This window comes from Sphaerodactylus townsendi, linkage group LG05 (genome assembly GCF_021028975.2).
Source record: "Sphaerodactylus townsendi isolate TG3544 linkage group LG05, MPM_Stown_v2.3, whole genome shotgun sequence".
NCBI classification, from domain to species: domain Eukaryota; kingdom Metazoa; phylum Chordata; class Lepidosauria; order Squamata; family Sphaerodactylidae; genus Sphaerodactylus; species Sphaerodactylus townsendi.
Genome location: NC_059429.1, coordinates 76999301 through 77027098, shown reverse-complemented (window position 1 = coordinate 77027098; position 27798 = coordinate 76999301). Strand labels below are relative to the sequence as shown.

At 44.4% G+C, this 27798-nt stretch overlaps 1 protein-coding gene across 1 annotated transcript; it reads right to left on the bottom strand.

The window, feature by feature from the left end:
- Positions 1 to 22966: 22966 nt before the first annotated feature.
- KCNA10 (potassium voltage-gated channel subfamily A member 10) lies at positions 22967 to 24569 on the bottom strand. The gene has a single exon (XM_048495734.1). It carries the CDS (start codon positions 24567 to 24569, stop codon positions 23019 to 23021), a length of 1551 nt encoding a protein of 516 aa, XP_048351691.1. The 3' UTR covers positions 22967 to 23018.
- Between the last annotated feature and the right edge of the window lie 3229 nt (positions 24570 to 27798).

The following is a 27798-nucleotide window of genomic DNA, read 5'->3' as shown; positions in this document are numbered from 1 at the left end:
ACACACACACACACACAGTGTCCTTATAAATAATTGCAATGGAGCCCAGTCACACAAACAAGTGAATTCAACAAGACTTACTAGTACAGACTCTTTCAGGCCTGATGCTGTCTCCCAGTACCAGGATTCAGAGGTTCACTGCCTCTGAATATAGAGGTCCCCTTGATGATCATAAAATATTTGCGCAAAGCCTCCATTACAACCATTCTACATGAAAACAAAGGGAGTTCCATGCAGAATACAAGCTCTCTCAAATGCATATTTGAATTGCCAGAACTTCATTCTATTCTTCAATGCTACTAACACATACGGGAAGAGGTAAATGTGGAGCAATATATCAGACAGATGCACACATGAACGCTCACACCAATGACATTGCTTTGAAACTGCAATGAACATTTGGGAAACGGCAGGAAGGGGAAGATGAATGGCAGATTTATGGCTTCTTCTGGTGGGAGGTAAACACTCCTCCCCTGGCTAACACTCAGTGTTTACAGTTCAGTAGGGAATGCAGAAAGGAAAACAGATTGTCCCAAGGAACAAAACACAGAGTGCCATTAGCTGCCCTGGAAGGGTGCATATGCCCATGCACTGGGCTCCATATGGCATTTAACAAACACCCACACACCAAAATATGTAGCATTGCAATCTGACTTGGGGTTCAGTCGAGTTCAGTCCAAGAATCAGCCCTAGAGTTTGCATATTCAAAGAGAGAGATTCTGTCCATGTACATAGTGCTGTTCTATTACTTCTTGAAGGAAGCACAAGCAAGGTCCACAACAGAATTGCAAAGGGGCACCCAGTTTAGTCTGTCATAACAAAATAAAATCAAAGTCCAGTGTCACCTTAAAGACTACCAACATTTAATTCAGTTTGAGTGAGTCACAGTCCTCTTCTTCTAATAGTCACACAGGACTCAAGCCTCAACATACCTGATTGAGAGGCTGGCCCCATTCTGGGGCCAAGGGACAGGCAGCTGAAGCCATGGCAGGGGGGCATGCCACATAGTTGGCCGTAATACCAGGGGCCAGCGGTAAGAAAGCAAACTGTAATTCAGAATGCAGATATATCCAAACAGTTCAGATGCAGATGAAGAGTGTGTTGAATGACAGAATCACTGATAGTGATCAGAAAGCAAGACATGAACTGAACTGGCATTCCTGCCTGAAAATGATTAAGAACAAATTGAGTGATTCAAATCTGAAAAACTGTTTGAAGCTTTCTGTAACTGATTTAACTCCAAACATTACAAACTTAGCAAAAGCAAAGCAATTACAAAAGTCTCATTAAGGGAATTAATGTTTATCTCGTCTTTATATGAAATCCTTTTATTCAAATTTGTCAAAAGTGTCTATATTACCATATATATAATAAATCATTTTATGCATAATATATCCATGTTACCATATTTTAAAAAGGACTGAAAAGGAGTATAAGATTGTATGACACATCTTAACTAAAAAATGAAAAAATGGTGCATGAACTATATTGGCCACCCCTGAACTAGATTGTTTGAACCATGGATGCCATGCTTGCAGGTTCCTGAAGGAATGTGACTTTCCTCTCAAAGATCTCAGCGAACACAGTAAAAGGACAGGGCCCAGAGCAACATCCTCCCTCCGTCAATTTCATCTCCTTTAAAGCAGCTCATTTCCCACTAACGTTATCTTCCATCCAGTGTCACATTTACGACAGAACAGCCACATTTGCAACAAGTAAAATGAGGGTCTAGCTTTGTTACCTACCAATTCCTACCAATGAGACATTGCAAGCTATTGGAGGTTGGTGCAGAAGGGAGTTCAGTGGAGCTGGTGACTAGGAGAGGACCAGGTTTGTCGAGTCAATCAGTTGAGTACAGCTCAGACAATAAGGAAACCTTTGGTCATCAGTCTTTTACTCTCCTGATGACAAAAAATAAAAACCGCTCTACCTTTTTCGAAAAAATTCAATCTCGGTACACTATTCCAGATGATCTATTAAGAGTTTCAACATCCAATGCTGAACTCTGAGACTGGGTGTACGGAGAAGATGCCAGAATAAACAGACAATTAATAGTTCAGACAAAAACTGCTCCATGGTATAAACTATTTAAAAGAGATCATATTAGAGCTACATATCTGATCACTACACTAACAAGAAATCTAAGAATAGCTTATTCTTCTATTAGATTTCAATCAATGCCTTCAGCAGTGCTTAGTGGCAGATACACACGAGTACCATTTTCTCAGCGCTTTTGTATCCTGTGGAAAACAAGAGCCTGGCAGGATCTCTCTTCCACTACATACCTCTCCTGTCCTTTATATTCCTGGAAATAAAGAAAAAAGGTTTTTGGGAGCCAATACTACCTTAGGACGAAGCTTTTTTTGTCCGATGATGAGAAACTGATTTTTCTTATTATCGGATATTGATTCTATGTTTCTTAAAAGATGGCTCTCTTTGGACTGGCGGCTGGGAAACTACGAGAGCCAAAGGAGAGTATTTAAAGCTGTTTGAGACTAATGTGTTGTAAAAGAATTACTGGGAGATTAACTTAGACTAGCTGGAAGAAGCTGCAAAAACATCTGCAAGCGTGTTGATGTAAGGCATTTAATTTAGAGATTGTGAACACTAATAATTTATATTTTAATGTAAAACTAAATTATTGTTTTAATTTAAATTATTGTTTTAACTAAGTTACTGTTTTAACTGCATGTATTTTTGTATTGTTATAGCCAATGGCTCAAACAATAAATACTTGACTGACTGACTGACTGACAATCAGTTGAGTAGGGACAAATAAATTCTCCAAAAAGGATATTGTCTCCAGGAATGTGACTGGCTTACTCCAGAGAGTCCATATCTGGGCTTCAACCAAAAGTACTTGGGGGTCTGCTTGGCCACCACCATCTCTATGATCTGTCATCTAAGTTCCTAATGGAAGGTGCTCCAGATGATTGCTTGACAATGAGGAAATTGCAGTAATCTCATTGGGGCTGGTCAGGAAGGGTGAATCAATCTAAACACAGTTTGGGTATCATTATTCCTTACCACATTGTCAGGTCCCTAATGCTGGGTATTATATAACAGGTCTGTTTTAGATGAAATTATCCTCTTGAGAGAGATGAAGGGGGTGTGGGCAAAGCATCAATCAGCCCCTAGCTCTACTCCCTTTAGTGATGGGAATCAGAGTTGCTGTGGCCTCTTCGGCTTCTTCTCTCAGGCACCTGAAAGGGTCCAGCCATACCTGGGGCATGCCAAGTGACCTCCCTCTATCCAGAAACTCCACAGGAGTGTAGCCAAGCCAATGAGGGACCAACAGTGGCCTTGGAGTAACCTGAAGGGTGAAACTGCTGGGCAGGCACTGTAGATCAGCTGACTGGCAGAGCTTTAGAAGGCACGCAACTATAGGGAAAATCAGCTGATAGAGGTGAAGCAAGACATTGCAGCTACAGTTTATCAAGTACCCCTTCCCCAAAGGAAAAAAAAACTCTACCTGATCCATCTGTGCAGAGAAGGAGTAATCCAAGTCCTGGAATAAATAAACAAATAAATATATTGAAGTATTGGTGGTATAGCGAGCTCTTTATTAGGTTTGGTCCATAAAAATAGTTAACACAAAAAATAAGGGAGAATTAAAGGGGGGGGGGGGGCGAGAGAGACATCCAGTGCAGCAAGTTATTCCTTACAGATACTCACGCTTTAGAACATAAGAACGAGCCTGCTGGATCAGACCAGAGTCCATCTAATCCAGCACTCTGCTACTCGCAGTGGCCCACCAGATGCCTTTGGGAGTTCACATGCAGGATGTGAAAGCAACGGCCTTCTGCTGCTGCTGCTGCTCCCGAGCACCTGGTCTGCTAAGGCATTTGCAATCTCAGATCAAGGAGGATCAAGATTGGTAGCCATACATTGACTTCTCCTCCATCAATCTGTCCAAGCCCCTTTTAAGGCTATCCAGGTTAGTGGCCATCACTACCTCCTGTGGCAGCATAGTCCAAACACCAATCACGCGTTGCGTGAAGAAATGTTTCCTTTTATTAGTCCTAATTCTTCCCCCCAGCATTTTCAATGGATGCCCCCTGGTTTTAGCAAGTATTGTGAGAAAGAGAGAAAAAAATTCTATCTCTGTTAACATTTTCTATATCCCATGCATAATTTTAATAGACTTCAATCCCATATTCCCCTCAGGACGTCTCCTCTCCAAACTACAAAGTCCCAAATGCACTTGGCAGGCCTCTCATAAGGCAAGGTGCTCCAATCCCTCAATCATTCTCATTGTCCTTCTCTGCCCTTTTCTATCTCGTCACGACTTATCCTTTTTTTTTTGAGATGTGGCTGCACTCAGAACTTCGAACACAGTACCTGCAAGGGTGGATTTGCACCACTGCTTTCATATAAGGACATGACAATCTTTGCACTTTTATTATCAACTCCTTTCCTAATCATCCCCAGCATACAGTTTGCCTTTTTCACAGCTGCCATGCATTGAGTTGACATTCCCATGGAACTATCAACTAAGACGCCCAAATCCCTTTCCTGGTCTGTGACTGATAGCACTGACTCCTGTAGCGTGTATGTGAAGTTTGGATTTTTTTGCCCCTATGTGCATCACTTTGCATTTTGCTACATTGAACTGCATTTGCCATTTCTTAGCCCACTCACCTAATTTATCAAGGTCCGCTTGGAGCTCTTCGCAATCCTTTGTGGTTCTCACCACCCTACATAATTTGATATCATCCGCAAACTTGGCCACCATGCTACCTACTCCTACTTCCAGATCATTTATGAATAGGTTAAAGAGCACCAGTCCCAAAACGGATCCTTGGGGGACACCACTCCCTACATCTCTCCATTGTGAGAACTTCCCATTTACGCCCACCCTTTGCTTCCTGTTTCTCAACCAGTTTTTAATCCATAGGAGGACTTCACCTCTTATTCCTTGATTGCTGAGTTTTCTCAAAAGTCTCTGGTGAGGAACTTTGTCAAAAGCCTTTTGGAAATCCAAGTAGACAATGTCCACTGGTCCCCCCTTATCCACATGCCTGTTCACACCCTCAAAGAACTCTAGTAAGTTTGTAAGGCAGGACTTGCCTCTGCAAAAACCATGCTGACTCTTCCTCAGCAGGTCTTGCTTTTCTACATGTTTTATAATTTTATCTTTAACTATAGATTCTACTAATTTACCAGGAACAGATGTCAAACTGACTGGCCTGTAATTTCCTGGGTCCTCCCTTTCTTAAAGATTTCTTTCTTAAAGATTGGTGTGACAATAGTCATCTTCCAGTCTTCAGGGATGGAGGCCCATTTCAGGGATAAGTTGCATATTAAAGTGAGAAGATCAACAATTTCATGCTTGAGCTCTTTAAGAACTCTTGGGTGAATGCAATCTTGGTCAGGGGATTTGGTAGCATTTAGTTTATCAGTGCCTTGGTCTTTACAGTTCCAAAGACTTCTTTACCATTATGCTGAAACAGGCATCTAGTATACTCAGGTTGAGCTGAAATGAACCTTGGTCTGCTGTTTCCATTGCAAGCAAGATGTGTTAAAGTTCCTTTGGCTAGGTAATCCTCAGAGCACCTTACAGCAGCTTGCAGAGACTGTGATGGAAGGAACAGTGAAGGCCCATGTAGTAATGCACTGCTGACCCAGCAGCACCGTGGTAGAACGTTGGGACGCCAACGGACCTACGGCCTTCTGGTCGCACCGCACCCCCACTCCTCATCCCCCTATGAGTCACGGGTCATGAACTGTCTGGCTCAGTCACCGGGCGCAGGGACAATGGTCTTGCCCCTCAGGTGAGGGATTAGGGCTCAGACGCTTATACGCTCCTCCTCATGCGACGTAGGCCAGGTGAGATCATGCATCACATGATGATCTCCCGACCTCCCGCCTCCCGCTCTCCCGGAACTCCCCCCGGTCCCTCCTTCCTACACCCCCGATAGAATAACAATAAAGGTGCCAGGAACCAGCAGCGCTGGAGACTTCGCTAGGAACCACGGACCTCCGGGCTCCGCTGCTGATGCTATCTCCACCAGATGTTATCTCCGGGCTGGTCTTCGCCTCGTTTCTTATGCTGACCCACGTGGAGTCGATACCTGCCACAAGCTGGTGCCGAAACCCGGAATCCCTCTAGACCTCCACCCTCTACCCGTCGCCTGGGAAAGGGTCAGCGATATCGAAGTCCGCTGGATCGAGCGCGATCCAGGGGACCACCCGCTTTCGGTATCGCCCTGTCCCTCTGGATCGGCGCATCCAGAGACATCGCCAGATCCTAGGGGACACTCTCGTCGTCCGACGGAACACCCACGGTGAGTATGGGAGCTTGCAGCAGGGCTTATGACAAGCACGCTGGATCTAACTGAAAAACGGCGAAAGTGCAATAGTGCGAGGGTCCCCTCAGGTAAAGCTAAAGGGAGCTGCGCAAATTGGTTGAGGAGTCATTGAAGCTCAATGTCCATGGTACCCAGAGGCGGGGACATTGAATCTTTAAGGATCGTGGGAAAACATCTGGGCGCACTCTTCTCGCGACAGAGCCTCAGCGCGCCGATGCTCACTCAAGCTACTGATCGTGGAGACAATGTTATGTCAGCCATCAGCCCGCGGCAGACCTATGGCTCCCTCTTTGCTGTAGGCCGCCCTCCTTTCTCTCGATCTTTCACCTTTCGGAATTTCAACCCGGAGAATTTTCTCTATCCACTCAAATTGGACGCCTGTCCTTCCTTCTGCCCCTGCTCCTTCGCCCATGCTCAAACTTCTCCCGCGGCTCAGTCCGCCTCCTTGTTCCATGCCTTCATTTTCCGAAGCCACCAAGACGCCTCCGTCAGCGCCACATAATGGCGCTGGTTTCAAAACTCTCGCAGAACGTATTAGCCACGATCTGGCAGAAGAAAGAAACCCTGACGGAGAGACGAGTGCCGATATTCTTGCATTGTGCCCACGTCACCAGATCCATTTCTACAGATACCGAGTGGGAGGGTGGCGTCGATTCGGGCGGGTTGTCGAGTACCATGCCTCTTTAAACTATAACATCCTCACTGGAGCTCCGCATAAGCGATGCGAGACGTAGGAATCACTAGCCCCTCACGCGAGAGGCATGCTGGAGGCAACTTGTCAGCGAGGAATCACCTAATGGTTCCTGGACGCACTGGAAAACCACACTTCGAGATGCTCCTGGAGCCCTGCACAATTTGTGATCTGGGAAAGCGAGTTCCACCAGCAGTGCTTCAACAGGGCAGCCACCTCTGGCGGCGCCTACACTTGGGCTAGCAGCTTTAATGGCTTCGATGCACCTTCACCAACCCCCCCAACGCATCAGATTGTCCTGCCTGTGGCCACCCGATTAACGGTCGGCCTCTGAATGCCTCTCTACCAAGGCGTTTTTGAAAGTCCCCAATACCGTTGACAGCCAACTTAAAGTTTTTTCTAGCACCCAGCAGAAGCCTCAAAGAGCCCTATGCTGAGTTTGTGAACAGGCTCCAGGAGGCCCTCAAGAGCAGGTTGACAACGAGGGAGGTCGCAGGGCGTAACTCCTTAAGCCGCCTTGCCAAGGAGAACGCCTCCGCTGGGGAGTGCCGCAGTTAAGCGATCACAGGCTCTAGGAAGGGAACCCCGAGCTGGCCGACATGCTCAAAGCTTGCCAGGATATCGGGTCTTTTCGCCCATCAAAGCCAGCTCTTCTAGTCGCCGCCTCCTCTCCGGGCTGCCCTTAGGAGACAGCCCCGAGATTCAGTGTTTCCAATTCGCGGCAAAGCCAGGACATTTCCGGAGGGGAATTGCTTAGAGCTGCACCAGCTGGGGGGCCTACAAGCTTCCCTGACGGGAGGAGGGTCTCTCCCCAGAGAGGCCGAGACCCCCAGGAGAGTCTAAGGGGCCGGGCGCTCCCAATGCCGCCCAGCTGGGAGGCCAGCGCCGGGCATCTCCTCAGGCCCGGAACCAAGATCCAAGCACCTCAAACCCCTTTCCCCCAGAGCTCCCCATGAGATCTTCGGGCTGCTCCAGCTCAGTATAGTGATCCCATCATCCTCCACGGAGACCATTAGGCTGGTCTTGCCAAAAGCTTCCGCCCGCTGAACAGGGGTTGTTCATCATCCCAGGGGTCATCGACTCCATGCACCAGGGGAGAGCCATCCCACATCCAAGTATGGGACAAACATCCCGCAGAAACTGCCAAGTTCACCTGAACACCCTGCCTCTATGCTCTCACTTGAGTCTAATCTAGAAGTTCAGCTAATCAAATCGTCGTTGCTCGCCTCCCCCCCCTCTACTGTCTATACTTCCTGCCTCTGCTTTAAGCCCCTTCTATTTCCAAAGTCACCCATGCACCTCCGCCAGTGCCACAGAGTGCTTGCACGCATTTCAAAATCTCTGCAGAGTCCACAATCACTGAACTACAAGCAGCTGTGAGGGATCAAATCAGATCCTAAGTCAGCAGCCTCTGAGCCTGTGCAAAGCCCTAAGCCTCAAAGCTCCCAGTGGCAAGCAAAATCGGGCTCCAATACCTCAGAGAGAGAGCAAGATCTCAAATCAGAGTTGCAATCCTCCTCCATTACTTCTATGCGCAGCTCTGTATGCCTATATATGCTCTGTATGTCTTACCCCCTTTCCAAAGAGACCCCTTAAATTCTCCCCTCTCTATCAGGGGATTTGTCCATTGCTTCTAAAGCTATGCTCTTATCGCTTCAATTAAAGTCTCTCTCCTTTTGATTATGTGTGCCAATGCCTTGAAAGGCTTCACCCATTAACAGCAATAGCAACCTTAAACAGGACGCAGCTTCGTGCATGTGCTCCCTAGGAGGCCGATGGGACCTAAGCTTCAGGCCATACTTCCATCTTAGCTTTAAACCCTCAAAACTCTTCTTCAAACCTCTCCTTGAGAACCTTTCCCTTCAGCTTCCATCTGGAGCTCTACACTGCCACATTGGCGTAGCCCTTAAGTTACATATAAAGCCGTCACAGATCATTGATCCCAATTGTGACTTCCGAAATTCACTTCTAATTTCCGTAAGGAAACTGTTTCCCTCTCCCCTCCTCTTCTCCTTCTAGCTACGACCAGTAAAGGCGGGAGGGCCAATTGGCTGACTGGCCCTCCCTGGATTAAAATCTGGGCCCGTCCTGATACCATAGCACTGCCAGGACAGGCTCCCAGCTTAAAAAAAGGAGGCTGCCGCGCCAAATTCACCCCACAAACCAGTCACAAGAACTTCCAGGTGAAGGTGATGGCATTATAGCACCATCATCACTTCTAAGACAGCTCAATGAGTGGTTTCGGTGGGCGGCCTCTCCCAAAGATAATTGATCACAAATTTCAAGGGCCACTCCAGCCTTCCTGCATTAGCCACCAAGGTCACGGTGAAGTGCCAACTCCCTTACCAAAAGAAACCCCCCCCCCTTTTTTTTCTTTTGTCTGTCCTGAGGAATCTGCCTCTAATCGCCTCGATTGCTTCATTCCCCTCGGATGCACTCATCCCCCCCCAAAAGGCGCTTTCCAAAGCCCTTTTTTGTGTTGCTGATTAAGCATGCATACCCACAACTCCCCCCAGGACCCTCGCTTCTGTCCCCTCCTCTCGAGGCTCGGACCTCGGCCTTGACGCTTTTCCCTGATGACGCTCTGAAGCCAGATTCCCACTCAGGGTGCGCCTACCTCCTGCCACTCCCCTTCTGTCAAACAATTAAAGAAAGAGGGAGTAGGCGGCCCCCAGGAGGATTGCATTAAAAGCAACCTTCACAGGCTGCAAAACAAGCCTCCTTATATTAAACTCTAAACTCTAAACCCTAACTCAGAAACAACCAAACCCGATCCTGATCTCCCACGCCATCGTACGCTCTAGAACTGAGCCTGGCGGGACCTCGGCCCCCCCCCATAACCTGGAAAAGGGGGTGTGTTTCAGTCCCTCTTCCACTACAGGTCCCCTGTGGACTCCCGATTACGCCATGACAGGCCAACCCATGGAATGGCTTCAGGGAGAGGGAAACCAACCCCATCCCGGAGAGATGGAACACATCTCCCTAAAGGATCCGGGCCCAGCTGTCTCAACAGGAACGCTGGGTCACAACGCCCAAAGACCAGAATGACCTTGGGAGACGTCAAGGGAGCTGCACCACCAGCCAGGCTCCTAGAGATGCTGGGCGCCAGCAAGACCACCCCGAGACACCCGAGAACCTCTGTGCCGCTCTCTTTGCGTATCATCACACGCCAACTTCGGGCGGGCCCACCCATCCTTTTGCCTGCTTGCTGCTGCCTCCCTGCCGACGGCGCATCGGCCACCCTGACAGAAGCTTTCACTCAGACCAACATCTGGGAGCAGTTTGCTGCCGCTGCCAACGCTCTCATCTTTCTGCCTGGGCCGGGTACTCTAGGAGTCGGGGAGCCTGCTAAGCTCCTGCCTGCTCCCCTCGTCTGCAAAGCGCCCGGAGACTTCCTAAGCTGGAGTCTGGGCTAAGCCTTCCTTCATGAATGCCTCATCCATCAGATTTACTCTTGATGAGCGCCGGGCTGGGGACCCGTCTGATCCAAAACCCTCCCGGCTGGCGCTCTCTCTCCCTTGTCCACCACAAGACTGTCGCTAACCATCGGAATCCAACACCTGCGCCCGCATCACCGGGCAGCAGCTTTCAAACGGGGAACCGTAATTCGGGCCCATTCGTCGGCTCGGCCAATTGGAACTGCACACACATGGAGGGACATTCCCCCCGTGTTCGGAACATCCCTGCTCCCCAGGGGGGGCTGGTTCCTGGACTCCACGGGAGAGAACGCTTAATTACATTCCCGCCCGACTCTCTGCCGGAACTCTTTGTTGCCTCAGTCGCCTTCAACCATCGTCTCTACCCCAGGCTCCCACCCCGGGAGCCCCGGGACGCCTACGCCGCCAGCCCGCTCCGCTCTGCCTTTCCAACCCCTCCTGTCGGAGCGACGCGGTGCATCCCTCTCAAGCGGAGTTACGTCTCCCCTCGCAACTTCCCTGAGTGGGAGTCCCCGGACTTCGCCTCTTACAATGCTAAGACTATTGGCCGGCTGGCCTGTGCCCCTTGCATGAAGTCCATCAACTCTACCTCCATTGCTCTGGATGCTCTGGCACTCCAGGCAGCAGGAACTTCGATCCAGCGTTTAACCCTAGACAATCAGCGCCGCTATTGACTAATGTTTATTGTTATTACATCACCAAGGCTGTGAGAATGTACATAATATGTGTTGTTTTAATCTTTCTGATAATTCCCAATTGATTCATATGAAAGTACGTGAGCTGCAAGAAGTTGTATCTTAATCCTGAAATATGATGTTTTTGCCCCATTGGTGGTCAGCCCTCTGGAGCTGGCTGCCGGGAGGCATGGTTGAGTGCTATTGTGCGAGCTCTGCATTGGTTTCTAATTGTTATTGCTCCTCGTTATCGGATCTTGTTTCTGTTCAATGTGTGTCTAATATTGCCTGTAACGTGTGTAAGAAGCCCCTCGAATTTCCCTTACCCCGCAAACAAGTTCCTAATGTTACACAAGCAGCTTTCGGTCAGCTTGGCCAGACGGCATGGAGGAGACAAAGCTGTCCCTTTAAATCACCCTTAGCATTTCGGGTCCCCCCTTCTTAAAATGTAAAAAAGGAGGAGATGTAGTATTGCACTGCTGACCCAGCACCGTGAGTAGAAACGTTGGGACGCCAAGCGGACCCTCATACGGCCTTCCTGGTCGCATACCCGCATCCTCCACTCCTCATCCCCCTATAGGGAGTCACGGGTCATGAACTGTCTGGCTCCAGTCACTGGGCGCATGGGGACAATGGTCTGCCCCCCAGGTGAGGATTAGGCTCAGACAGCTCTTACGCTCCCTCCTCCATGCACGTAGCCAGGTGGAGATCATTGCATCACATGATGATCTCCCCGACTCTCCCGCCCTCCCATCTCCCGGAACTCCCCCCCGGTCCTCCTTCCTACACGCCCCCGATAGAATAACAATAAAAGGTGCCAGGAACCAGCACGCGGGAGACTCGCTAGGAACACGGACCTCCGGGCTCCCGCTGCTGGCGATCTCCACCAGATGTTATCTCCGCGTCTCGTCTCGTTCTTACGCTGACCACGTGGGTCGACTACAGGCCCAGTCCTAATAGAAATGACATGAGACTAAGAGCCAAGCCACAGGAAACCAGCATGGCCTGTTTTTTGGATCTTCCATAGCTTTTAAAAAACTAATGAACAGCTTCATGCAACTGATCTAGAAATTAGGGAAGGAACACTGTGGGACAGCTATTTAATCCTTTCTTGGTTTCAGTGCTCTCAGTGAGAGTTTTGTGATTTAAACAGGTCATTTGAAGTTGCAATTATTTCTGCTTGGAGGGAAAGAGAGGTACAAACACTTGTCACCCCCCAATCAAATTCCAACTTGCCATATCCTTATGACTCTTGGTTTGCATTTCTGATTTGTGGGGGGGGAGGGGGGACACCAAACTTCAGTTTCCCCAGGCATCATGGATTATTGGAGTTTGACTGAAGGCTTCCCACGTCAGAAAGCTTGAAGTCCTGCTTCATACACAAGGGGAGGTGGGAAGTCGCTCACAAGCACGAGAGTGAGCCGTGCTTGTGCCTCATCTCAGGAAGAGTTTTGTTTGAATCCAGCCTGGAACTGCCAATGATCTTCTTAAAAATTTAAAATACTGCAATGTCATAGTTCAGCTCCTAGGGGGATTTCACACAAGCACTCTTAAAATTCTCCCTCTCCCAACGTTGGTAGGCAGTTAATTGTACTTCTCTCAGGATACTGAATCAACTGATGGTTCTGCAGGAACGGTGATTTACAACTGGGTTTCATCCTTCTTGCAGTTTATAACATACGTGTGATTTTGATCTTAATTCTTCTGATTGGAAGTCCTCCTGCTCCCATTTCAACACCGATTCAGGGACAGGTGGGCTTTTGTAAAAAATAATATAGGTATAAGCAGTGGTAAGATTCAAATAATTTAACAACTGGTTCCAAAAGGACTCAGTGGTGGGATTACAACCAGTTCTCTGAACTAGACAAAAAATTAGCTACCGGTTCTACCAAATAGGTGCAAATAGGCTGAATCCCATCAAAGGATTTAAGATAGTATACAATAATTCTGCATTGTTATTCTCCCTTGGGTTGTGGGAATGGCAAAACTTGTGCATTCAGTACACTATAATTCACTTCCCAAGATATACATAGGTTGCATGGTTCACATACATTGCAGATAGGTGCATTTGTTTTCCCCATTCTGAAAGTCCAGTTTGGGCATTACAATGTTCACTAACACAGCAGGATCTGTAGTAAAAGGAGCTTATTCGATACAATAACAATTCTTATACTTGCTAAATAACCCTGATCTTGTAGTTTGTGAATTGGTGGCCAAGTTCTTACTAGAAATTATACACCCTAAAGGATAGCTCTGTTTTTTAACTTTGTTGTGTCAGTCCGTTATTAAGAGATTCTTTGTTATCATTCTCTTTGGGGATTGTTTTAAATCTGGCTTTCGTTTTTTCCCCTCTGTATTTTACCTGCATTGTCTTATATGCCAATAAAGTCTTGGTGGTACTACTACTATAAAGGGAAGGGCAGCCTATAAATGAAATAAATAATAGTAAATAAAAAGTCAGGTAATAACAACTGATGTACAAGGTCCTGTTCACCTTTTGAAGTATCAAACTATACATCCTTACATAGCTTTTCCCCACTCATCTCTACAATCCCCTTTTCTTGCTTTTGTATTGGGGGATGTAATGTGGATTGCTTCCCCATAAGGCACTTGATCTTGTCTGTCTGTCCTATATTTGTTAACCTATGAATTTCCTACTCACCAAGAAAAAGGCAGATGAATGTGGTAGTCCTCATTGTCGTCTTTGCAGTGGACTAATGAATTATCTATTTGTAGCTCAAAGAGAAAGGAACTTCTGTGTACTGAGAGCAGCTTCTTACAGAAAATTTTGTTACGTCAGCACTTCCCCAAAATTGACAGAGGCAGTGGAAGGTAACATTCACTAACATAACTACTTTATTCACTGTATACTGTTATAGTCTCACCTGAACATATAGCATTGTTTTCACCTGAATCAGATCATTGGGGCATCACATCCTGCATTGTTTACTCTAAATGGCACAGACTTTCCAGAGCCATAAACACAGAGAGTCTTTTGCAACACTGCTGTCCTAGATCCTTTTACTGATATGCCAGGGATAAAATTTCAAAGCATAAGGCACTTAACAAAGCAACCAAGAATACAGAATAGTATGAAATGTGAGTTCCCAAGGCATAATTTTACAAGGAAGAGCCCACAGGGCTACCCTGGAGTAGTAAAGGAGAAGTAGCCAGATTCTCCATAAAGCATCCAGTGTTCCGCATTTTGTCCTTAAGAAAAAAAAAATCCACAGCTAACGTTCTGCATATTTGAGAAAATAGCTGACCCTGTCATTATTTGTAGTGACCTCCATAAGCCATGACTGTCGATAATGGTTAGATTTCACTGTGGGAGAAAAAGAACTTCATAATAAAAAACACATTGTACTCTAGCAGTTATTTGCACCTGGAGAGGTTTGTAAGCATCTGGTAACCCTACCTGGGACTTGCAGTGTCATGAAAGAGCTAGGGATATCTCACACAGAATTTTCTAATAGAACTAGCCGATATGACAGTTAAACCAGTTCAAAGCCATTTAAATTTCAAGCCTTTACAGTGTAATTTTTAACATATAGTGTCTGGGTTTCCCTAATCCAATTTTGACTCAGACATGTCAGGCAGAATTGTTTCTCAGGTGCACAGGGTTCTGGTTTGGATAGGGACCATACTATGGGGGAAGAAAAGGGGTGTCTTTCCTACACAGTTCTCCCAACATGATGCATCTTCAGGGAATGCTGTTTGCCATGAGACAAAAGCCCACCTGGGCTATTTCAGGTAAACAGTTCAGGGGAATCGCTCTCCCTACCCCCAGCCACTGCTGTCCCACTCTGAATTGGTCTCAATTGCAATGAAAAGGGGGAAGAGGGCTTGAGGCTAAGTATAATAAGAATTTGCACCCAGAACATATATACCCAATAGGGCAAAAACTGCATGATTCTAGAATCAACTTTAAGATAATCTTTACTAGTGATAATGTAACAGCTATTTTTCTAAACATGTGTAACAAATACCAGTTCACTTTTGATGTTTAGAAAAATAGTTGTCCACTCTGAATTGGGGCATCACATTCTTGGGAAACAAGTTCCTTCGCATCTGACATGTAACTGTCTGAATGTTAATTCTGGTTAGGGGAACCCAGACACCATATGTTAAAATTGTTTGGCCCTTAGTAAAATTAATAATCAACACCATACATAATGTAGATTAAGTATATAGCATCTTTGACAAGTCAGAGCATTAAAGCTGTTCTCAAATTTCTTCCTGGCTCTAGCAGAAAACCTGCATCAGCCCAGAGACATTAGCCTTTCATTCCAGTAACACATTCAAAGGAAGAATTGCCAGACAAACACTATACGAAGATAACTAATGTAATCTGACTTTTTAAATAAAATACTCAAGAGTGGAGGAGTTCTCTAAAACTCTTCATTTCTTTCCTCATCCAAGACTGAGACCCTAGTATATCTTAGCCCACAAGCCAGGGTATTTTAAGCAAAGTAATCAGACGAGAGGGATTTTGGTTTCCAATTTTTTTTATTTCAAAATGTAGATTCCTCTCCCCAGTTTGTATACTTTGCCTGCAAATGAAACCACTCTTCCTTGTAAAAATATTCAGCTCTCCAGCCATGACATATGCTATTCTAAACACTTTTCTAGGTCATATGTCATACACTCAATTGCATGGATTTGCAGCAAATTACTGTAATTGTTGATGAAACTAAGATAATTGCATGCCACTGCGCACCTCTGAGGAAAAGCTGAGACAGTAAAAATTAATAGAGGAAATCCCCCTGAATTCCCAGAACAGTGTTATAAACCACATATTAAATGAGGCATATGCAATGAGGCATAGTGCATGACTAGCATTGTCTCTTTTGCTGCCTCATTACATTTTGCTATAAAAAGCAGAAGAAATTCAGACAGCGATTTTTAAAAAAATCACACTATGTTAAGACCAAAGGTGGGATCCAGCAGGTTCTCACAGGTTCCCGAGAGTAGGTTACTAATTATTTGTGTGTGCCGAGAGGGGGTTACTAATTGGTGATTTTGCCACATGATTTTTGCCTTAGTTACGCCCCTCCTCTCAGCAGTAGCGGGCAGAACTTGAAGCAGTCTAGCAGGAGGTGCACCGGCGTGTATGGCAGCCTGCACCTGCGTGCATTCATTTCCCGCCCAAGGACCGGCGCAGCGGCTGCGTCCTTGCCACAGCCCCGCCCAGGAATGCCCCACCCCTGAAATGCCCGGCCACGCCCCCGTCGTGCCCCGCCCAGCCCCATTGGTGCCACAGTTTGAATCCCACCACCATGGGAACCTGTTACTAAAATTTTTGGATCCCACCACTGGTTAAGTCTCTCCCATGTTCGTTATTAAATGTTAAGAGATTAAGAGATTATTCAGAAAGGTCTGAATAACAGCAAACATCTTCCATTTGTAATTGTAGATTTAAAGCTCAAGAAATGAGGAATGGCTAGGCATGTTTGGTAACTGCTTCCTCTTTTCTTGAGGCCCAAATTATTTTTCACTTTTATTTACAGCCAGAACAATACGTTACAGTAGTATATGTCCCTCAGTAATCATTTTTGGTGTAACAAATACATGTCAAATACAAATACATGGCAGCATACCCAACACCCTACAAGAATCAATCCATAAATTTTGCCCTTGTTGCCATGAGTCATCTGCAATTTGACAGCACTTTTCTAAACCACCATTCCATGGATGCAATACCATGAAAACTGTGCGGGCTGCGGCATGTATTTGGGGCTGCCCGCACGGAAGCATGCGAACGGTTGCAGGGCTCCACCAGTATTGTTTATGCCGGTGGGCCGCTGCTTCACAGGCCCATGCGGAACGGGCCTTAGTGTCTGCAAAATTCCTTCACCTCACCACCAAACAATTGCAGCCAGTGCCCTCTCCACACACTTAATTAAAGAGGAATTCCAAAGCAGATGCCATGCATCCCATCCAGGCCCAAGCCTAAGCTGTGCTACTGCTTAGTCAGCCAAATTTGAGGATTGCAGAGTAATAGCAGTGTGATGATTTATTTATTTATTTATTTATTCCATTCATACCCGACCCTAAACCACAGTCCCAGGTTAGCTTACATCATGGGGTTAAAAGCCCCGTTAAAACATACAATCCTAAAAACATAAACATTAAAAATCACCATTAAAACATCCTTTAAAAACAGTCAATAAAAACATCATTAAAAATCCCCACCCTCCCCTCCCCCCAACCTTTAGCTGGAATCGATGCCAGGGACCCTGGGGGTCACACATTGAAGACCTGGGTAAAAAGGAAGGTGCCAAAATCCATAAAGGGTTGGCACCTGGCAAATTTCTGCAAGGAGGCTTTCCACAGCTTGGGCCTACTAAAGAAAAAGCCCTCCTGCAAACCCCCTCCTGCTGCACCTTGGCAGCAGAAGGGATCACCAGGAGGGCCTCCCCACTTGACCTTAGTGCATGGGCCGGCTCATGTGGGCGTAGGCACTCCTTTAGGTAGGTGGGATCCAAGCCATTTATGGCTTTAAATATGTTTGTCAATATCTTGAATAGCAAATGATTGCCTCACCAGAGGCTGCAGCCAAGGCCCACTGATAGCTTCAGTAAGTGAAATAGCAATGGCAGCAGCAACGGTGAGGCCAAAGATTTTTGAAATGTTGAATGCTTATAGTGGTACTTCCATAATTATCACTATACATTATGGCTGTATTCCATACCTGATTGTCCCATTACACTTTCACCACTGGATTCCTCCCACCAGAGGCAGCCCATGTCCAGTCAAGGAGCCTGCAGTGTTTTTGCTGTAAGACCTGAGGGACAGTCAGCAGTGGAGTCCAGTGAGGAATTGTCTTCAAAAGAAGAGAGTCATCCATCCTTGTCTGAGGGAGAAAGTGTGAAGGCAGCAGCTGGACTGATCAGTTAGCCCATCTTGCTGTCCCCTCACTTTCTTTTCAAGATCTTCTTCCAGACCAAGGCTGAGGCCACCATCACTACTGCTGCCTGGAAAGCATGCCAACAAGCCCAGGGCTGAAAGGCTGTGAGAGACCCCATTTTTATTTCCCCCAGCTCGTTCCCATGCCCCCCCCCCCCATCCAATTGACATAAAATGTTCCTTCCCAAAATGACACTGTTGCAGACAGAGACAGACCACTTTCCGCTGCAGGCAAGTTTGCTGCAGTCACCTGAATAATTAAGGAAGCCCAAAAGTAGCTAGATGAATGTTTATTTCCTTGCAGCTCCTAATTTCTCTCCTGGATCTTACTGAGTGGGGGCTTTGTATAAATAAATTATAGCTAAGCCCAAAGGATCTGTCGTTCTATTTTCACAACATAGCAATTATTAGTAAATATTCTGATTCATATTCTCATTCATTCTTGATGTATTATTGCTGTTCTAAGTTAAAAGGTTTCAATAGAGTTGGTTCTACTAATTAAGGGGTTAAAAACCATACCCAATTCTGGGTAGATCATATGATCCTGAAAGCTTGGTATCAATTTTTTTTATTTGCATTGGCGAGTGTGTCTTCTAGACTCCACTGCAATAGTCATGATCATTTTAAAGATGGGTCAAGCATAGGACGGAGGGTTATATACTACAATAACCTGGGAGTCCATAAGTGCCTAGCTCAGGTTTCAACCATTACATGGCTTATTTATGTTATTTCAGAAGTAAAATGGAACTGTATTTGTTTTGTGCCTCATGGGATTATATTGAGGGGATGGAGGGGACAGTTGAACACAGAAATGTGTTCTGGGCCCAGATATATGATACTTGAGTTCTGATTTTGTGGCAGAAAATTCTATAAATTATCTGTTGTATGAAAACATACCTCTTTTTTTCTGCCTTAAATCTATTCTCATTTCAATTTTATTAAGAAACTCTTAATCCTTTCATCATGGAAGAAGATGCTTGATCAAACTGTTCCATTCCTCTCATTCTATAATTATCAGAGCAGCTTAAATGCAGCATCCCAAAATATCAAGGGAGGCACTGTTTTGGTCCCTCCCATGCTTTCACAGATATTCAACTTTCAGTAACCTTTGGCATTCAGCCAAGATTGGAGGTCTTTCTTCATTTTTAAAAACTGAATGTTTGTAATAGAAGAGAGAAGTGAATAGGTTGAATGATTGGGGAGGAAGCACTGTAATGCTCCTATATTTGAAGTAAGCTGAATTACAGAAGTTTGTCATTTTATTGTGACAGAATGTAATGAATCACCAGGACAAGAAGGTTGTAAAATAAAAGGAAAAGCTCATCTCTAGCAAGACAGGTTGCTAAACATCTGACCTCTAATCCCTAGAGAGACATCAGTTATCTAATTGACCTTCTCATGGTTGTCATAGCAACTGACAGAAAAAGAAGAGAGTCCCAGAGAAACAGCAGGACACACGATTTGACATGAAGAGTAGCTTCTCATTATAGTAAGCAATGAAGGGAAACACTGAAGAAGGATGCCAGACAAGGTCTTCACATCCCATTTCAGGATTTCATAGGACTTGTGAATCACTCTCGTCTACATGTTTCTTTTTGATATCATCATGGGGTGTTTGTGTTCACTCCAGTCTCCAGTACCTCTATTTCCCAGGCTCACATTTCAGGACTAGAGATACATTCATCCCTTTAAACTGAAGTCCTTCAGGTGAGATTCAAATGACCATTAAGCATGTAGTAATCACTCCAAACTCCTGCTCCCACTGACTTCCTGTTCACAGCAGCTGATCATGTACATCCACAACCATATTCCTGATTGAGTTTTTAAAAATATTTTGCTTGGAAAACCTTTTTTTACAGTAAGATGTCAATAGCTCAGTTCCATGTGTGATCACAGCTGCACACAACTAACTGCTTCAGGGGAAGGATGTTTGGGTTGCCCGCTCTGGGTTGGGAAACACCAGAAGACCTGGGGGGTAGAGGTTGGGGAGGGTGGGGTTTGGGGAAGAGAGGGACCTCTGCAGGGTATAATGCCATAGAGTCTACCTTCCAAAGTAGGGAAACTCATCTTGGTTGTCTGTCAATCAACTGTAATAGAGGATCTCCAGGTGTGCCCTGGATATTGGCAATCCTACAGGAAGCCAGCATGGTCATAATTTCCATGCATGGTTGTATGAATTAGGTCTGAAAGAGAATAAACTGCATTCAAGCTGAGAGGAAATAAATATTCAGGTGACTTGACCAAAGAATGGCATTCATGTGAGGAGAGAACAGGAGTATGGGAACCCTTTTGGAGAGGAACAAATGCTTTTCATTACTGTAAAAGTGTTTCCAGGTGAGGCCCTTTTCTGAAACTGTGGCTACTTTTTTTCTCCATAAAGCAGAATAGAAATTAATGGAGGATGCTTGTCCCACCAGACGTGGGACTCCATGTGGGTAAATGTATTCCTGTACCATCAGCTGTGCCTGTGAATAGTACCAAAATAGTGATACTGTGCATGTGAATAGTACCAAAATAACTTTTCAGAAACTGGCACAGCCTAATGTAATTAGTCACTTTGGGGCAGGGGTCACACAAAAGCTTTTGAATAATTGTTCTGGACAGAAGTTTCTTGTCTATAGTTTGAAAAACAAAAAGTCATCTATTATGGGAAACACCTGAGGACTAGAATTAGGACAGAGAAAAAGAAAAGTAAAATTAAATTAAATGGAGTGTTCAGTTGATGTATTTTGAAGAAAGGAGTAACACAAGAGGAAGAGAGGAATTACCTGAGATTGAATGAAAGCAGGTGAGTTGGGGATGTTATTTTGCAGCATTTTTAACAGACAGGCAGGGTATAAATGTTGCAAATTAAACTAGTGTTTTAAACTAGAATTGAGTCCTGTGGAAAGATGCAGGAGCAGGGATGAAAGAACTGAGAGAGCTAGAGAAAATGGCATTGGAAATGAATGGAATAGTAAGTTGGAAACAAGAACATATTTAGAAATACTGAAGCCTAGAATTGTAATAGTAGGAAGAGGAATTTTATCCCAGTGGAAAGTGGGGGAGAAAGAGTCCTGCTACTTTGGTTCTTATAGATTCTTTCCTCTAATCACATCTGCTGTTTTTTGCTTAAATAAATGAGAAAACCTAAAAAATGCATAAATACTCAGCTGGCAGAATTTGCTAATTTTATTTTTTCCTTGAAAATGAAACTGAGATAGTCTAATTTTTAAAATATGTTCTGCTTACCTTCCATACTGATTTCATTCACAAAGCCATTGCTTTAAATTGATAGCAACAGAACAAAATAGTATAGGAAGGGGTCCTAACAAGGTTGAAAGATCTGCTCTCACATATATTCAACCCTCTTACACATATTTTCAGCTGTGTAAAAGTTCAATTTAAAAGCTTTTTGGGCGTTTGGGGAGGCCGGCCGCTGATGTACGCCCTCCTCTTCCCCCCTTTACACTCTGGACCCTTAACTTTTACAGGGCCCAACTCTCTGGGTTTGTCCTTTCCAGGGTGGGCCTATGAAGTTTTATGAAGTTTTATGCTGGATGCCGATAAATTTGTTTAATCCGCTGTTGTAATTGGGGTTTTAATGTGAATTGTTGAATTGCTATTATTGCGTTGTTCATCACCCAGAGCCCCTGGGGGGGGGGGGTATATAAAAATGATTATGAATAAATAAACAAACATAAATTAAAGAATTTGTAAATAGCTCATAATAAGCAGGGATATAGTTGCTCCTGAGCAAGATTGTGTTTGTGGAGGAGATGAAATAATTCCATTCCCCTCCCTGTATCGCACCCTAAATGACAAATCCATTAGAAAAAATGAAGCAGCATCAGTTTACCTAAGCAATCAATGTAGACAAATATCATGCAAGTAATATGAAAACTTGGGTAGAGGTTCTAAATTAGCACTTAGGTTGCACATTCTAGCAGAGATCCAGTGTTGGGTGGTGCAAGGAAATGTTAATCATCAGAATACACTGACTCCCGATCCTCCCTACTCATTTTTACAAGATTCTGTTCTGGTTGTGGTTACCATCAAGTTTTATAACATTTTAAATTCAAGATTAAATTTCTTAGTCCAAAATCAAAACACAACTTTTCTGTCCTTTTTCCTCTTGCTTTTTACAAGTTTCACAATTTCATTCTAAATGTGCATGACAAGTTTTAAAACATGCCCTAGTTCTACACTATTGCAAACATTGATTATTCTTGAGATTTGTTCTACAAAAATTCTCCTCTTGGTGAAGTGGCTAGTTTGTGCTGAAGTCAAACTATATGCCCTTTTCATGAGAGTTTCATTGATATTTGAAATTCTGTATCAGGATTTGACCCTGCGTCCTGTGAAGTAATAAGAACTGCCTCTGAGCATATGAAGAAAATTTCCATCTCTACTATGAGCAATTCCCAAGCATCATTGGGATCAGTGCCAGGTCTTTAGGAAACACAGTAGAGTATGGTTCAGGTACTTCCTACTCTTGGGTTTACAGTTTTGTACGGCTGTAGCTCACCCTCTTGTGCCACTTGTACTAGTCTCTCTGAACTAGAAGCAATTAAAATGAAGATTGCCTCTGATTGTGCAATTTGCAGGCATGAACCTGTTTGTGCCAAAGCCCAAAGTATTTACAGCTTAGGAGGAATGGCTTACAGCTATGCCTTCCAGGCATTTTTTTAAAAGGTCAAACATTTTAGATCATAACATCTCACACCCTAGGAAACAAATGTTGATTTCAAAGTAGAGAAACAAACAAACAAAAGTAAGGCAGCCTAGAATTTGATTATAAAAGAGATAGAATATCAAGGAGGAAAGGTAAGAAATAAATTGTTTATTTAAAAAGTCAAAAAAAAGAAACTAGAGATAGAAAAAAGGCTTAAAAATCAAAATTATGTTTTTAAAAAAGAGAGTTACACAGTGTCAACACAGCATATATCAGTCAGTCAGTCAGTCAGTCAGTCAGAGCTTCTCACACACCCTCAAGCCTTCTATCCTCTGGGCCTCTTCAATATTTGTTTGTCTTATCTTGAGAATAATTTTCATGTGCTTTGTTCAGGGAGTCCATACTCCCATTCCCTGTCACCACACTGGTCAGTATTTTCTCTACCTCCCTAGGTAATATTTGTCTCTCTTCATTCTCTGTCTCCCTGTGGTAGAAATAGTTGAAGTTAGAGACAATGACTGGCACAGGGAGTGCAATGGTCAGCACCCCTGCGATAGCACATAGAGTCCCCACTATCTTTCCCCCCAGGGTGGTAGGACACATGTCTCCATAGCCAACAGTCGTCATGGTGACCACAGCCCACCAGAAGCCATCAGGTATGCTGGAGAAATGTGATTGTGGTTCATCCACCTCTGCAAAGTAGATGGCACTAGAAAATAGTATGACTCCAATGAAAAGAAAAAAGATGAGCAAGCCCAATTCCCTCATGCTGGCCTTGAGAGTCTGTCCCAGGATTTGTAGTCCCTTTGAATGTCGAGAAAGCTTGAAGATACGAAAGACCCTGACCAGACGGATAATCCTGAGAATGGCCAGGGACATGTTCTGTTGACCATTTGGCTCACTGTGCTGAATCAGCTCAGTTATGACAGTCACAAAATAAGGAATGATAGATACAATATCAATGATGTTCATGATATTTTTGAAGAACTCAGTCTTGCTGGGGCAGACAATGAATCTGACAAACAGCTCAAAAGAGAACCAGATGATGCAAGCAGTTTCTATCACAAAGAAGGGGTCTGTGAAAGTATTGGGGATGATGAGAGCTTTGGTAAGGTTGTTTGCTTCATCCTTGATAATCTTCATCTCCCTCTCATCTCTGAACTCAGGTAAAGTCTCTACACAAAAAATTATAATAGAGATAACAATAACAAGGACAGAGACCAAAGCGACACCTCTGGCTGCACTAGAGCTTTCAGGATACTCAAACAGCAGCCAGAATTGCCTGTGAAAGTCATTGGTTGGCAGGTGGGTGATGGGGTCCTTGATAAAACCTTCATCTTCTCTGAACTGATCCATGGCATCTTCACCCAACTCATAGAACATGATCTCATCAGCAAAGATATCTATGGGGACATTGGCTGGACGCCGAATTTTCCCCCCAGATTGGTAGTAGTACAGTATCCCATCAAAACTGGGTCTGTTCCTGTCAAAGAAGTACTCATTCCTCATTGAATCAAAGTAATGTATCCTCTTCTCAGGGTCTCCAAGAAGAGTCTCTGGAAATTGATTAAGAGTTTTGAGTTGCGTCTCAAACCTCAGTCCAGCAATGTTGATGATGACTCTGTGTTCTCCCTCATCTGTACCCACATTCTCTGGTCCCAAGTAGTCACTGAGCTCGGAAGACAATTTGGAGAATATAGTCTCGTTGCTGTTTTCACTGTTGATGAGAATTCTCCAATTGGATAAGAGGCTGGCACAACTAGAATGGCTTTTGTGTGATTGGCCAGCAGCACTGAGGTCATTGGAATAACAGGGATCTCCAGTGACCTCATCAGTATTGTCAAAACTAACCAGTGCCACCTCCATTTCTTTCCAAGTGGACATATCCATCATATGGGAGTAATCAGATTACTGGAAGAAATCCCCTGGTTAGAGACCAGTAGCTTGTGTCTTTCCCACGCTATGATGATCTGCAACTGAAGAGATAGAGAGAATTTATGACTATGTATCACTTTCTTGCCTGTAAAATATGAAATAAATTCACATCCCAGCTCTAACTTAAACCATCAAAATTAATAACTTTTAATACTGTTCAAGGATTCTAGGATTTTGGTACAGAATTTAAGGACAGATTCAATAGTTCTATTGGATAAATACATTATTACACCAACCAGTGCAATATTACAAGGTAGAAAGGGAGAGAGATTTGCAATATCCAAAAACGTATAGCCTCTGTTCTTGTAACTGGCACAGTAGATTAGGGTCCCCAGAATGGCACCCATTGGCACCATGTTGACCACTGACACCTTTCCTGATACCTGCCAAGTGTTTGTGCAGAATGGGAGGGACCAAGGGGACTTTTGCCCAGCAAAACTTCAATTTCGCCATTGAAGATCTCATTAGCTATGGAGATTTTTTTTAAAAAAATGCTTTGACAGCAACTGTTATCATAGCACAAAGATCTGTACTCTGTGATTGAAAGTATGCAGTGTGCATTCATTTAAGTAGAGATCCCTCCTGAAATTTTCAAGAGTTACTATTAGATTTATGCATAATTTCACTCCCTCATACTTGGTGGTTGATGCTGTCTCCTGTAGCAGCCATTTTTTTAGTTGGCACTGCCTCCTGCAGCAGTCATTTTAAGGGTGTACCCACCATCTTGTGTCAGAATTCCAAAGGAACCTGCAGGGTCAAAAAGTTTCAGGACTCCTGCTGTAGATTATCCCTTCAAATAAAAGGGACAGCTTTCCAGCTTGGCCATTGTTCAGCACCCCAAAGTCACTGAAAAGGTTCTGATGAAACAGACTTTTCTCTGTGATACACCTCTGAAGATGCCAGCCACAGATGCAGGCGAAATGTTAGGAACAAAATTCACCAGACAACAGCCACACAGCCCGGAAAACCCACCAGAACCAGTTGAATCTGGCCGTGAAAGCCTTTGACAATTCATTGAAAAGGGTTTACCGTATTTGTGGGCAGAGAAAGAGCAAGACAAATTTTGCAAAAGACTATTGCTAGCAAGATTCCCACCCTGTTAGTTTGCATGGGTCCTGACCTACTGCAGATAACCACTGTTTCGCATGTTGCTTGTTGATTCAGGGGGGAATGCATTTCCAGACTTCTTAATCAAAAACAGAAGCAATAATTCTGCATAATTCCATATTAACAAAAATTGCAGATGTTTTACTCATTGCAGCATCACAAAAATTTTATACCATAGAAACATAAAGCTGGGAGATATCCCAAAGGTCATCTAGTCCAACCCTCTCCACAATGCAGGGAATTCACAACTATCTCCCCCTCACTCCCCCAGTTATCCTTGCTCAATGCCCAGATGAAAGCAAAAAACCTCCAGCATTCCTAGCCAGTGTGGATGATGGTCAGTTATTACTAATGAAGAATACAAATTCAGGGTGCTGTATACATCAGGCCTCAGTCTTACAATTCAATTACATTTTTCTGTTAATTACACACACATTAAAAACATCATCATTACTTTTGGGGCTTGGATTCCAAGGGATTTCATCACTGGACTGAATGTTCCTTGCCTCCCCTTCCCATTTTAGCCCCTAGTGCAGGGGTTGGGAACCTGCGGCTCTCCAGATGTTCAGGAACTACAATTCCCATCAGCCCCTACCAGCATGGCCAATTGGCCATGCTGACGAGAGCTGATAAGGGTGTGAATTCCTGAAACGATTCTACTGGTCACCCCAAAATTCTTCTTTTGTGGGATAGGAGATCCCCAGGAATAGCAAAACAATTTTCCTGGCTGCAGCAGTGTCAGGAAAAGAGAGAGAGAAAATAGAGGGGAAGGGAGAGGGATCTAGCACACTGTCATCTTCTTCAGTAGCATGTGGTCCAGGGAATGGCTTTGCCTCCTTCTTTTGAGGAGTTTATGTTGGGTATGGGTATATAGGTATATTGATACAGGTATATTGATACAGATGCAATTTAGAGGGCTTTGGAGCAGGCAGAGAATGGCTCCTTGTGTGTAAACAGAAAAACATGAGGAGACCCCTCTGCAAGCCCACTGCATATTGAAGAGCTCCTGAAGAGCCCCAAGGTAAGTGTTCTATGCATAATGGGCCGATGATATCCTAGAGCAAATCAACATCAAAGGAAAATAAATCAGGCAATTTTGAGAACAGATTTTTCTGTTTTGTGTGTTTGTTTATAACCTGCAACCCCTCCTCAACAAACAATGATTGCAATGCAACCAGTGACTACAATTACAAGTAAAATCAACATTTCCTTTTCTAAAAAAGGAGTTATAGTGGTTCTTCTGTACCAACATACAAACCTAGTTTGGGCCATGCTTGTCAAGGTATAAAGAAATAGTGCCTGGATCCAATTGACTCTAAGACGTAAGATTCCTAAGGTTTCCCTTATATTCAAGGTAGTTCAGCCAGGAAAGGAATGGAGTTCTAAGTCTGAAGATATGTTTTCTTTGAGACACAAAGAGTTTCATTTCCAAAGTCATCTCTCCAAAAGCTTCTGGCAGTGGCAGCAGAAAAAAAAAGGCTTTACTTCTATTGGGAAGCAGGTGGAACAAGGCTGGAGTGGTAAATTGTCCTTTAGGGTCTTGCAGCTTCGGACCAGGGCCCAGTAAATACCACCATCACCCCCACACACACACCATGGTACAATACATGGTGCCTCTGGTCTACTGAAATATTACTTCTCAGCATTGTTCATATGCATCTCAGCATTGTTCACCACCATTGAAATATTTCAGTGCAACACCAGATCAGCCACAAACACCACCACCCATGGACTCAGGCAGAGCTTGGTCAGTATATGTAGGTACAAATTCTAATGAGCCTGATCTGTATGCCTGAAGGCTTACAATTTGCAGCAACCGTTGCTTGACTGTTTCTAGAATCTAGACTGTACTATGATATCTGAGAACAACAAAAGGCAGATAAAGTTCCAGCAAAGACCTGAATGCTGTTAAAATCATGTTTACCAAACTGAATGTCTGGAATTGAATTTGCTCCATGAAATGGCACATTGCGGGGGGGGGGGGGGGGTTTTTATGTATTGAGCAGAACAGTTGTCTAGTGCTTTATAGCCTTCCCAAATGGCATTGTAGAAAGGAAGATTTAGGTTGTCTGGGACCTGA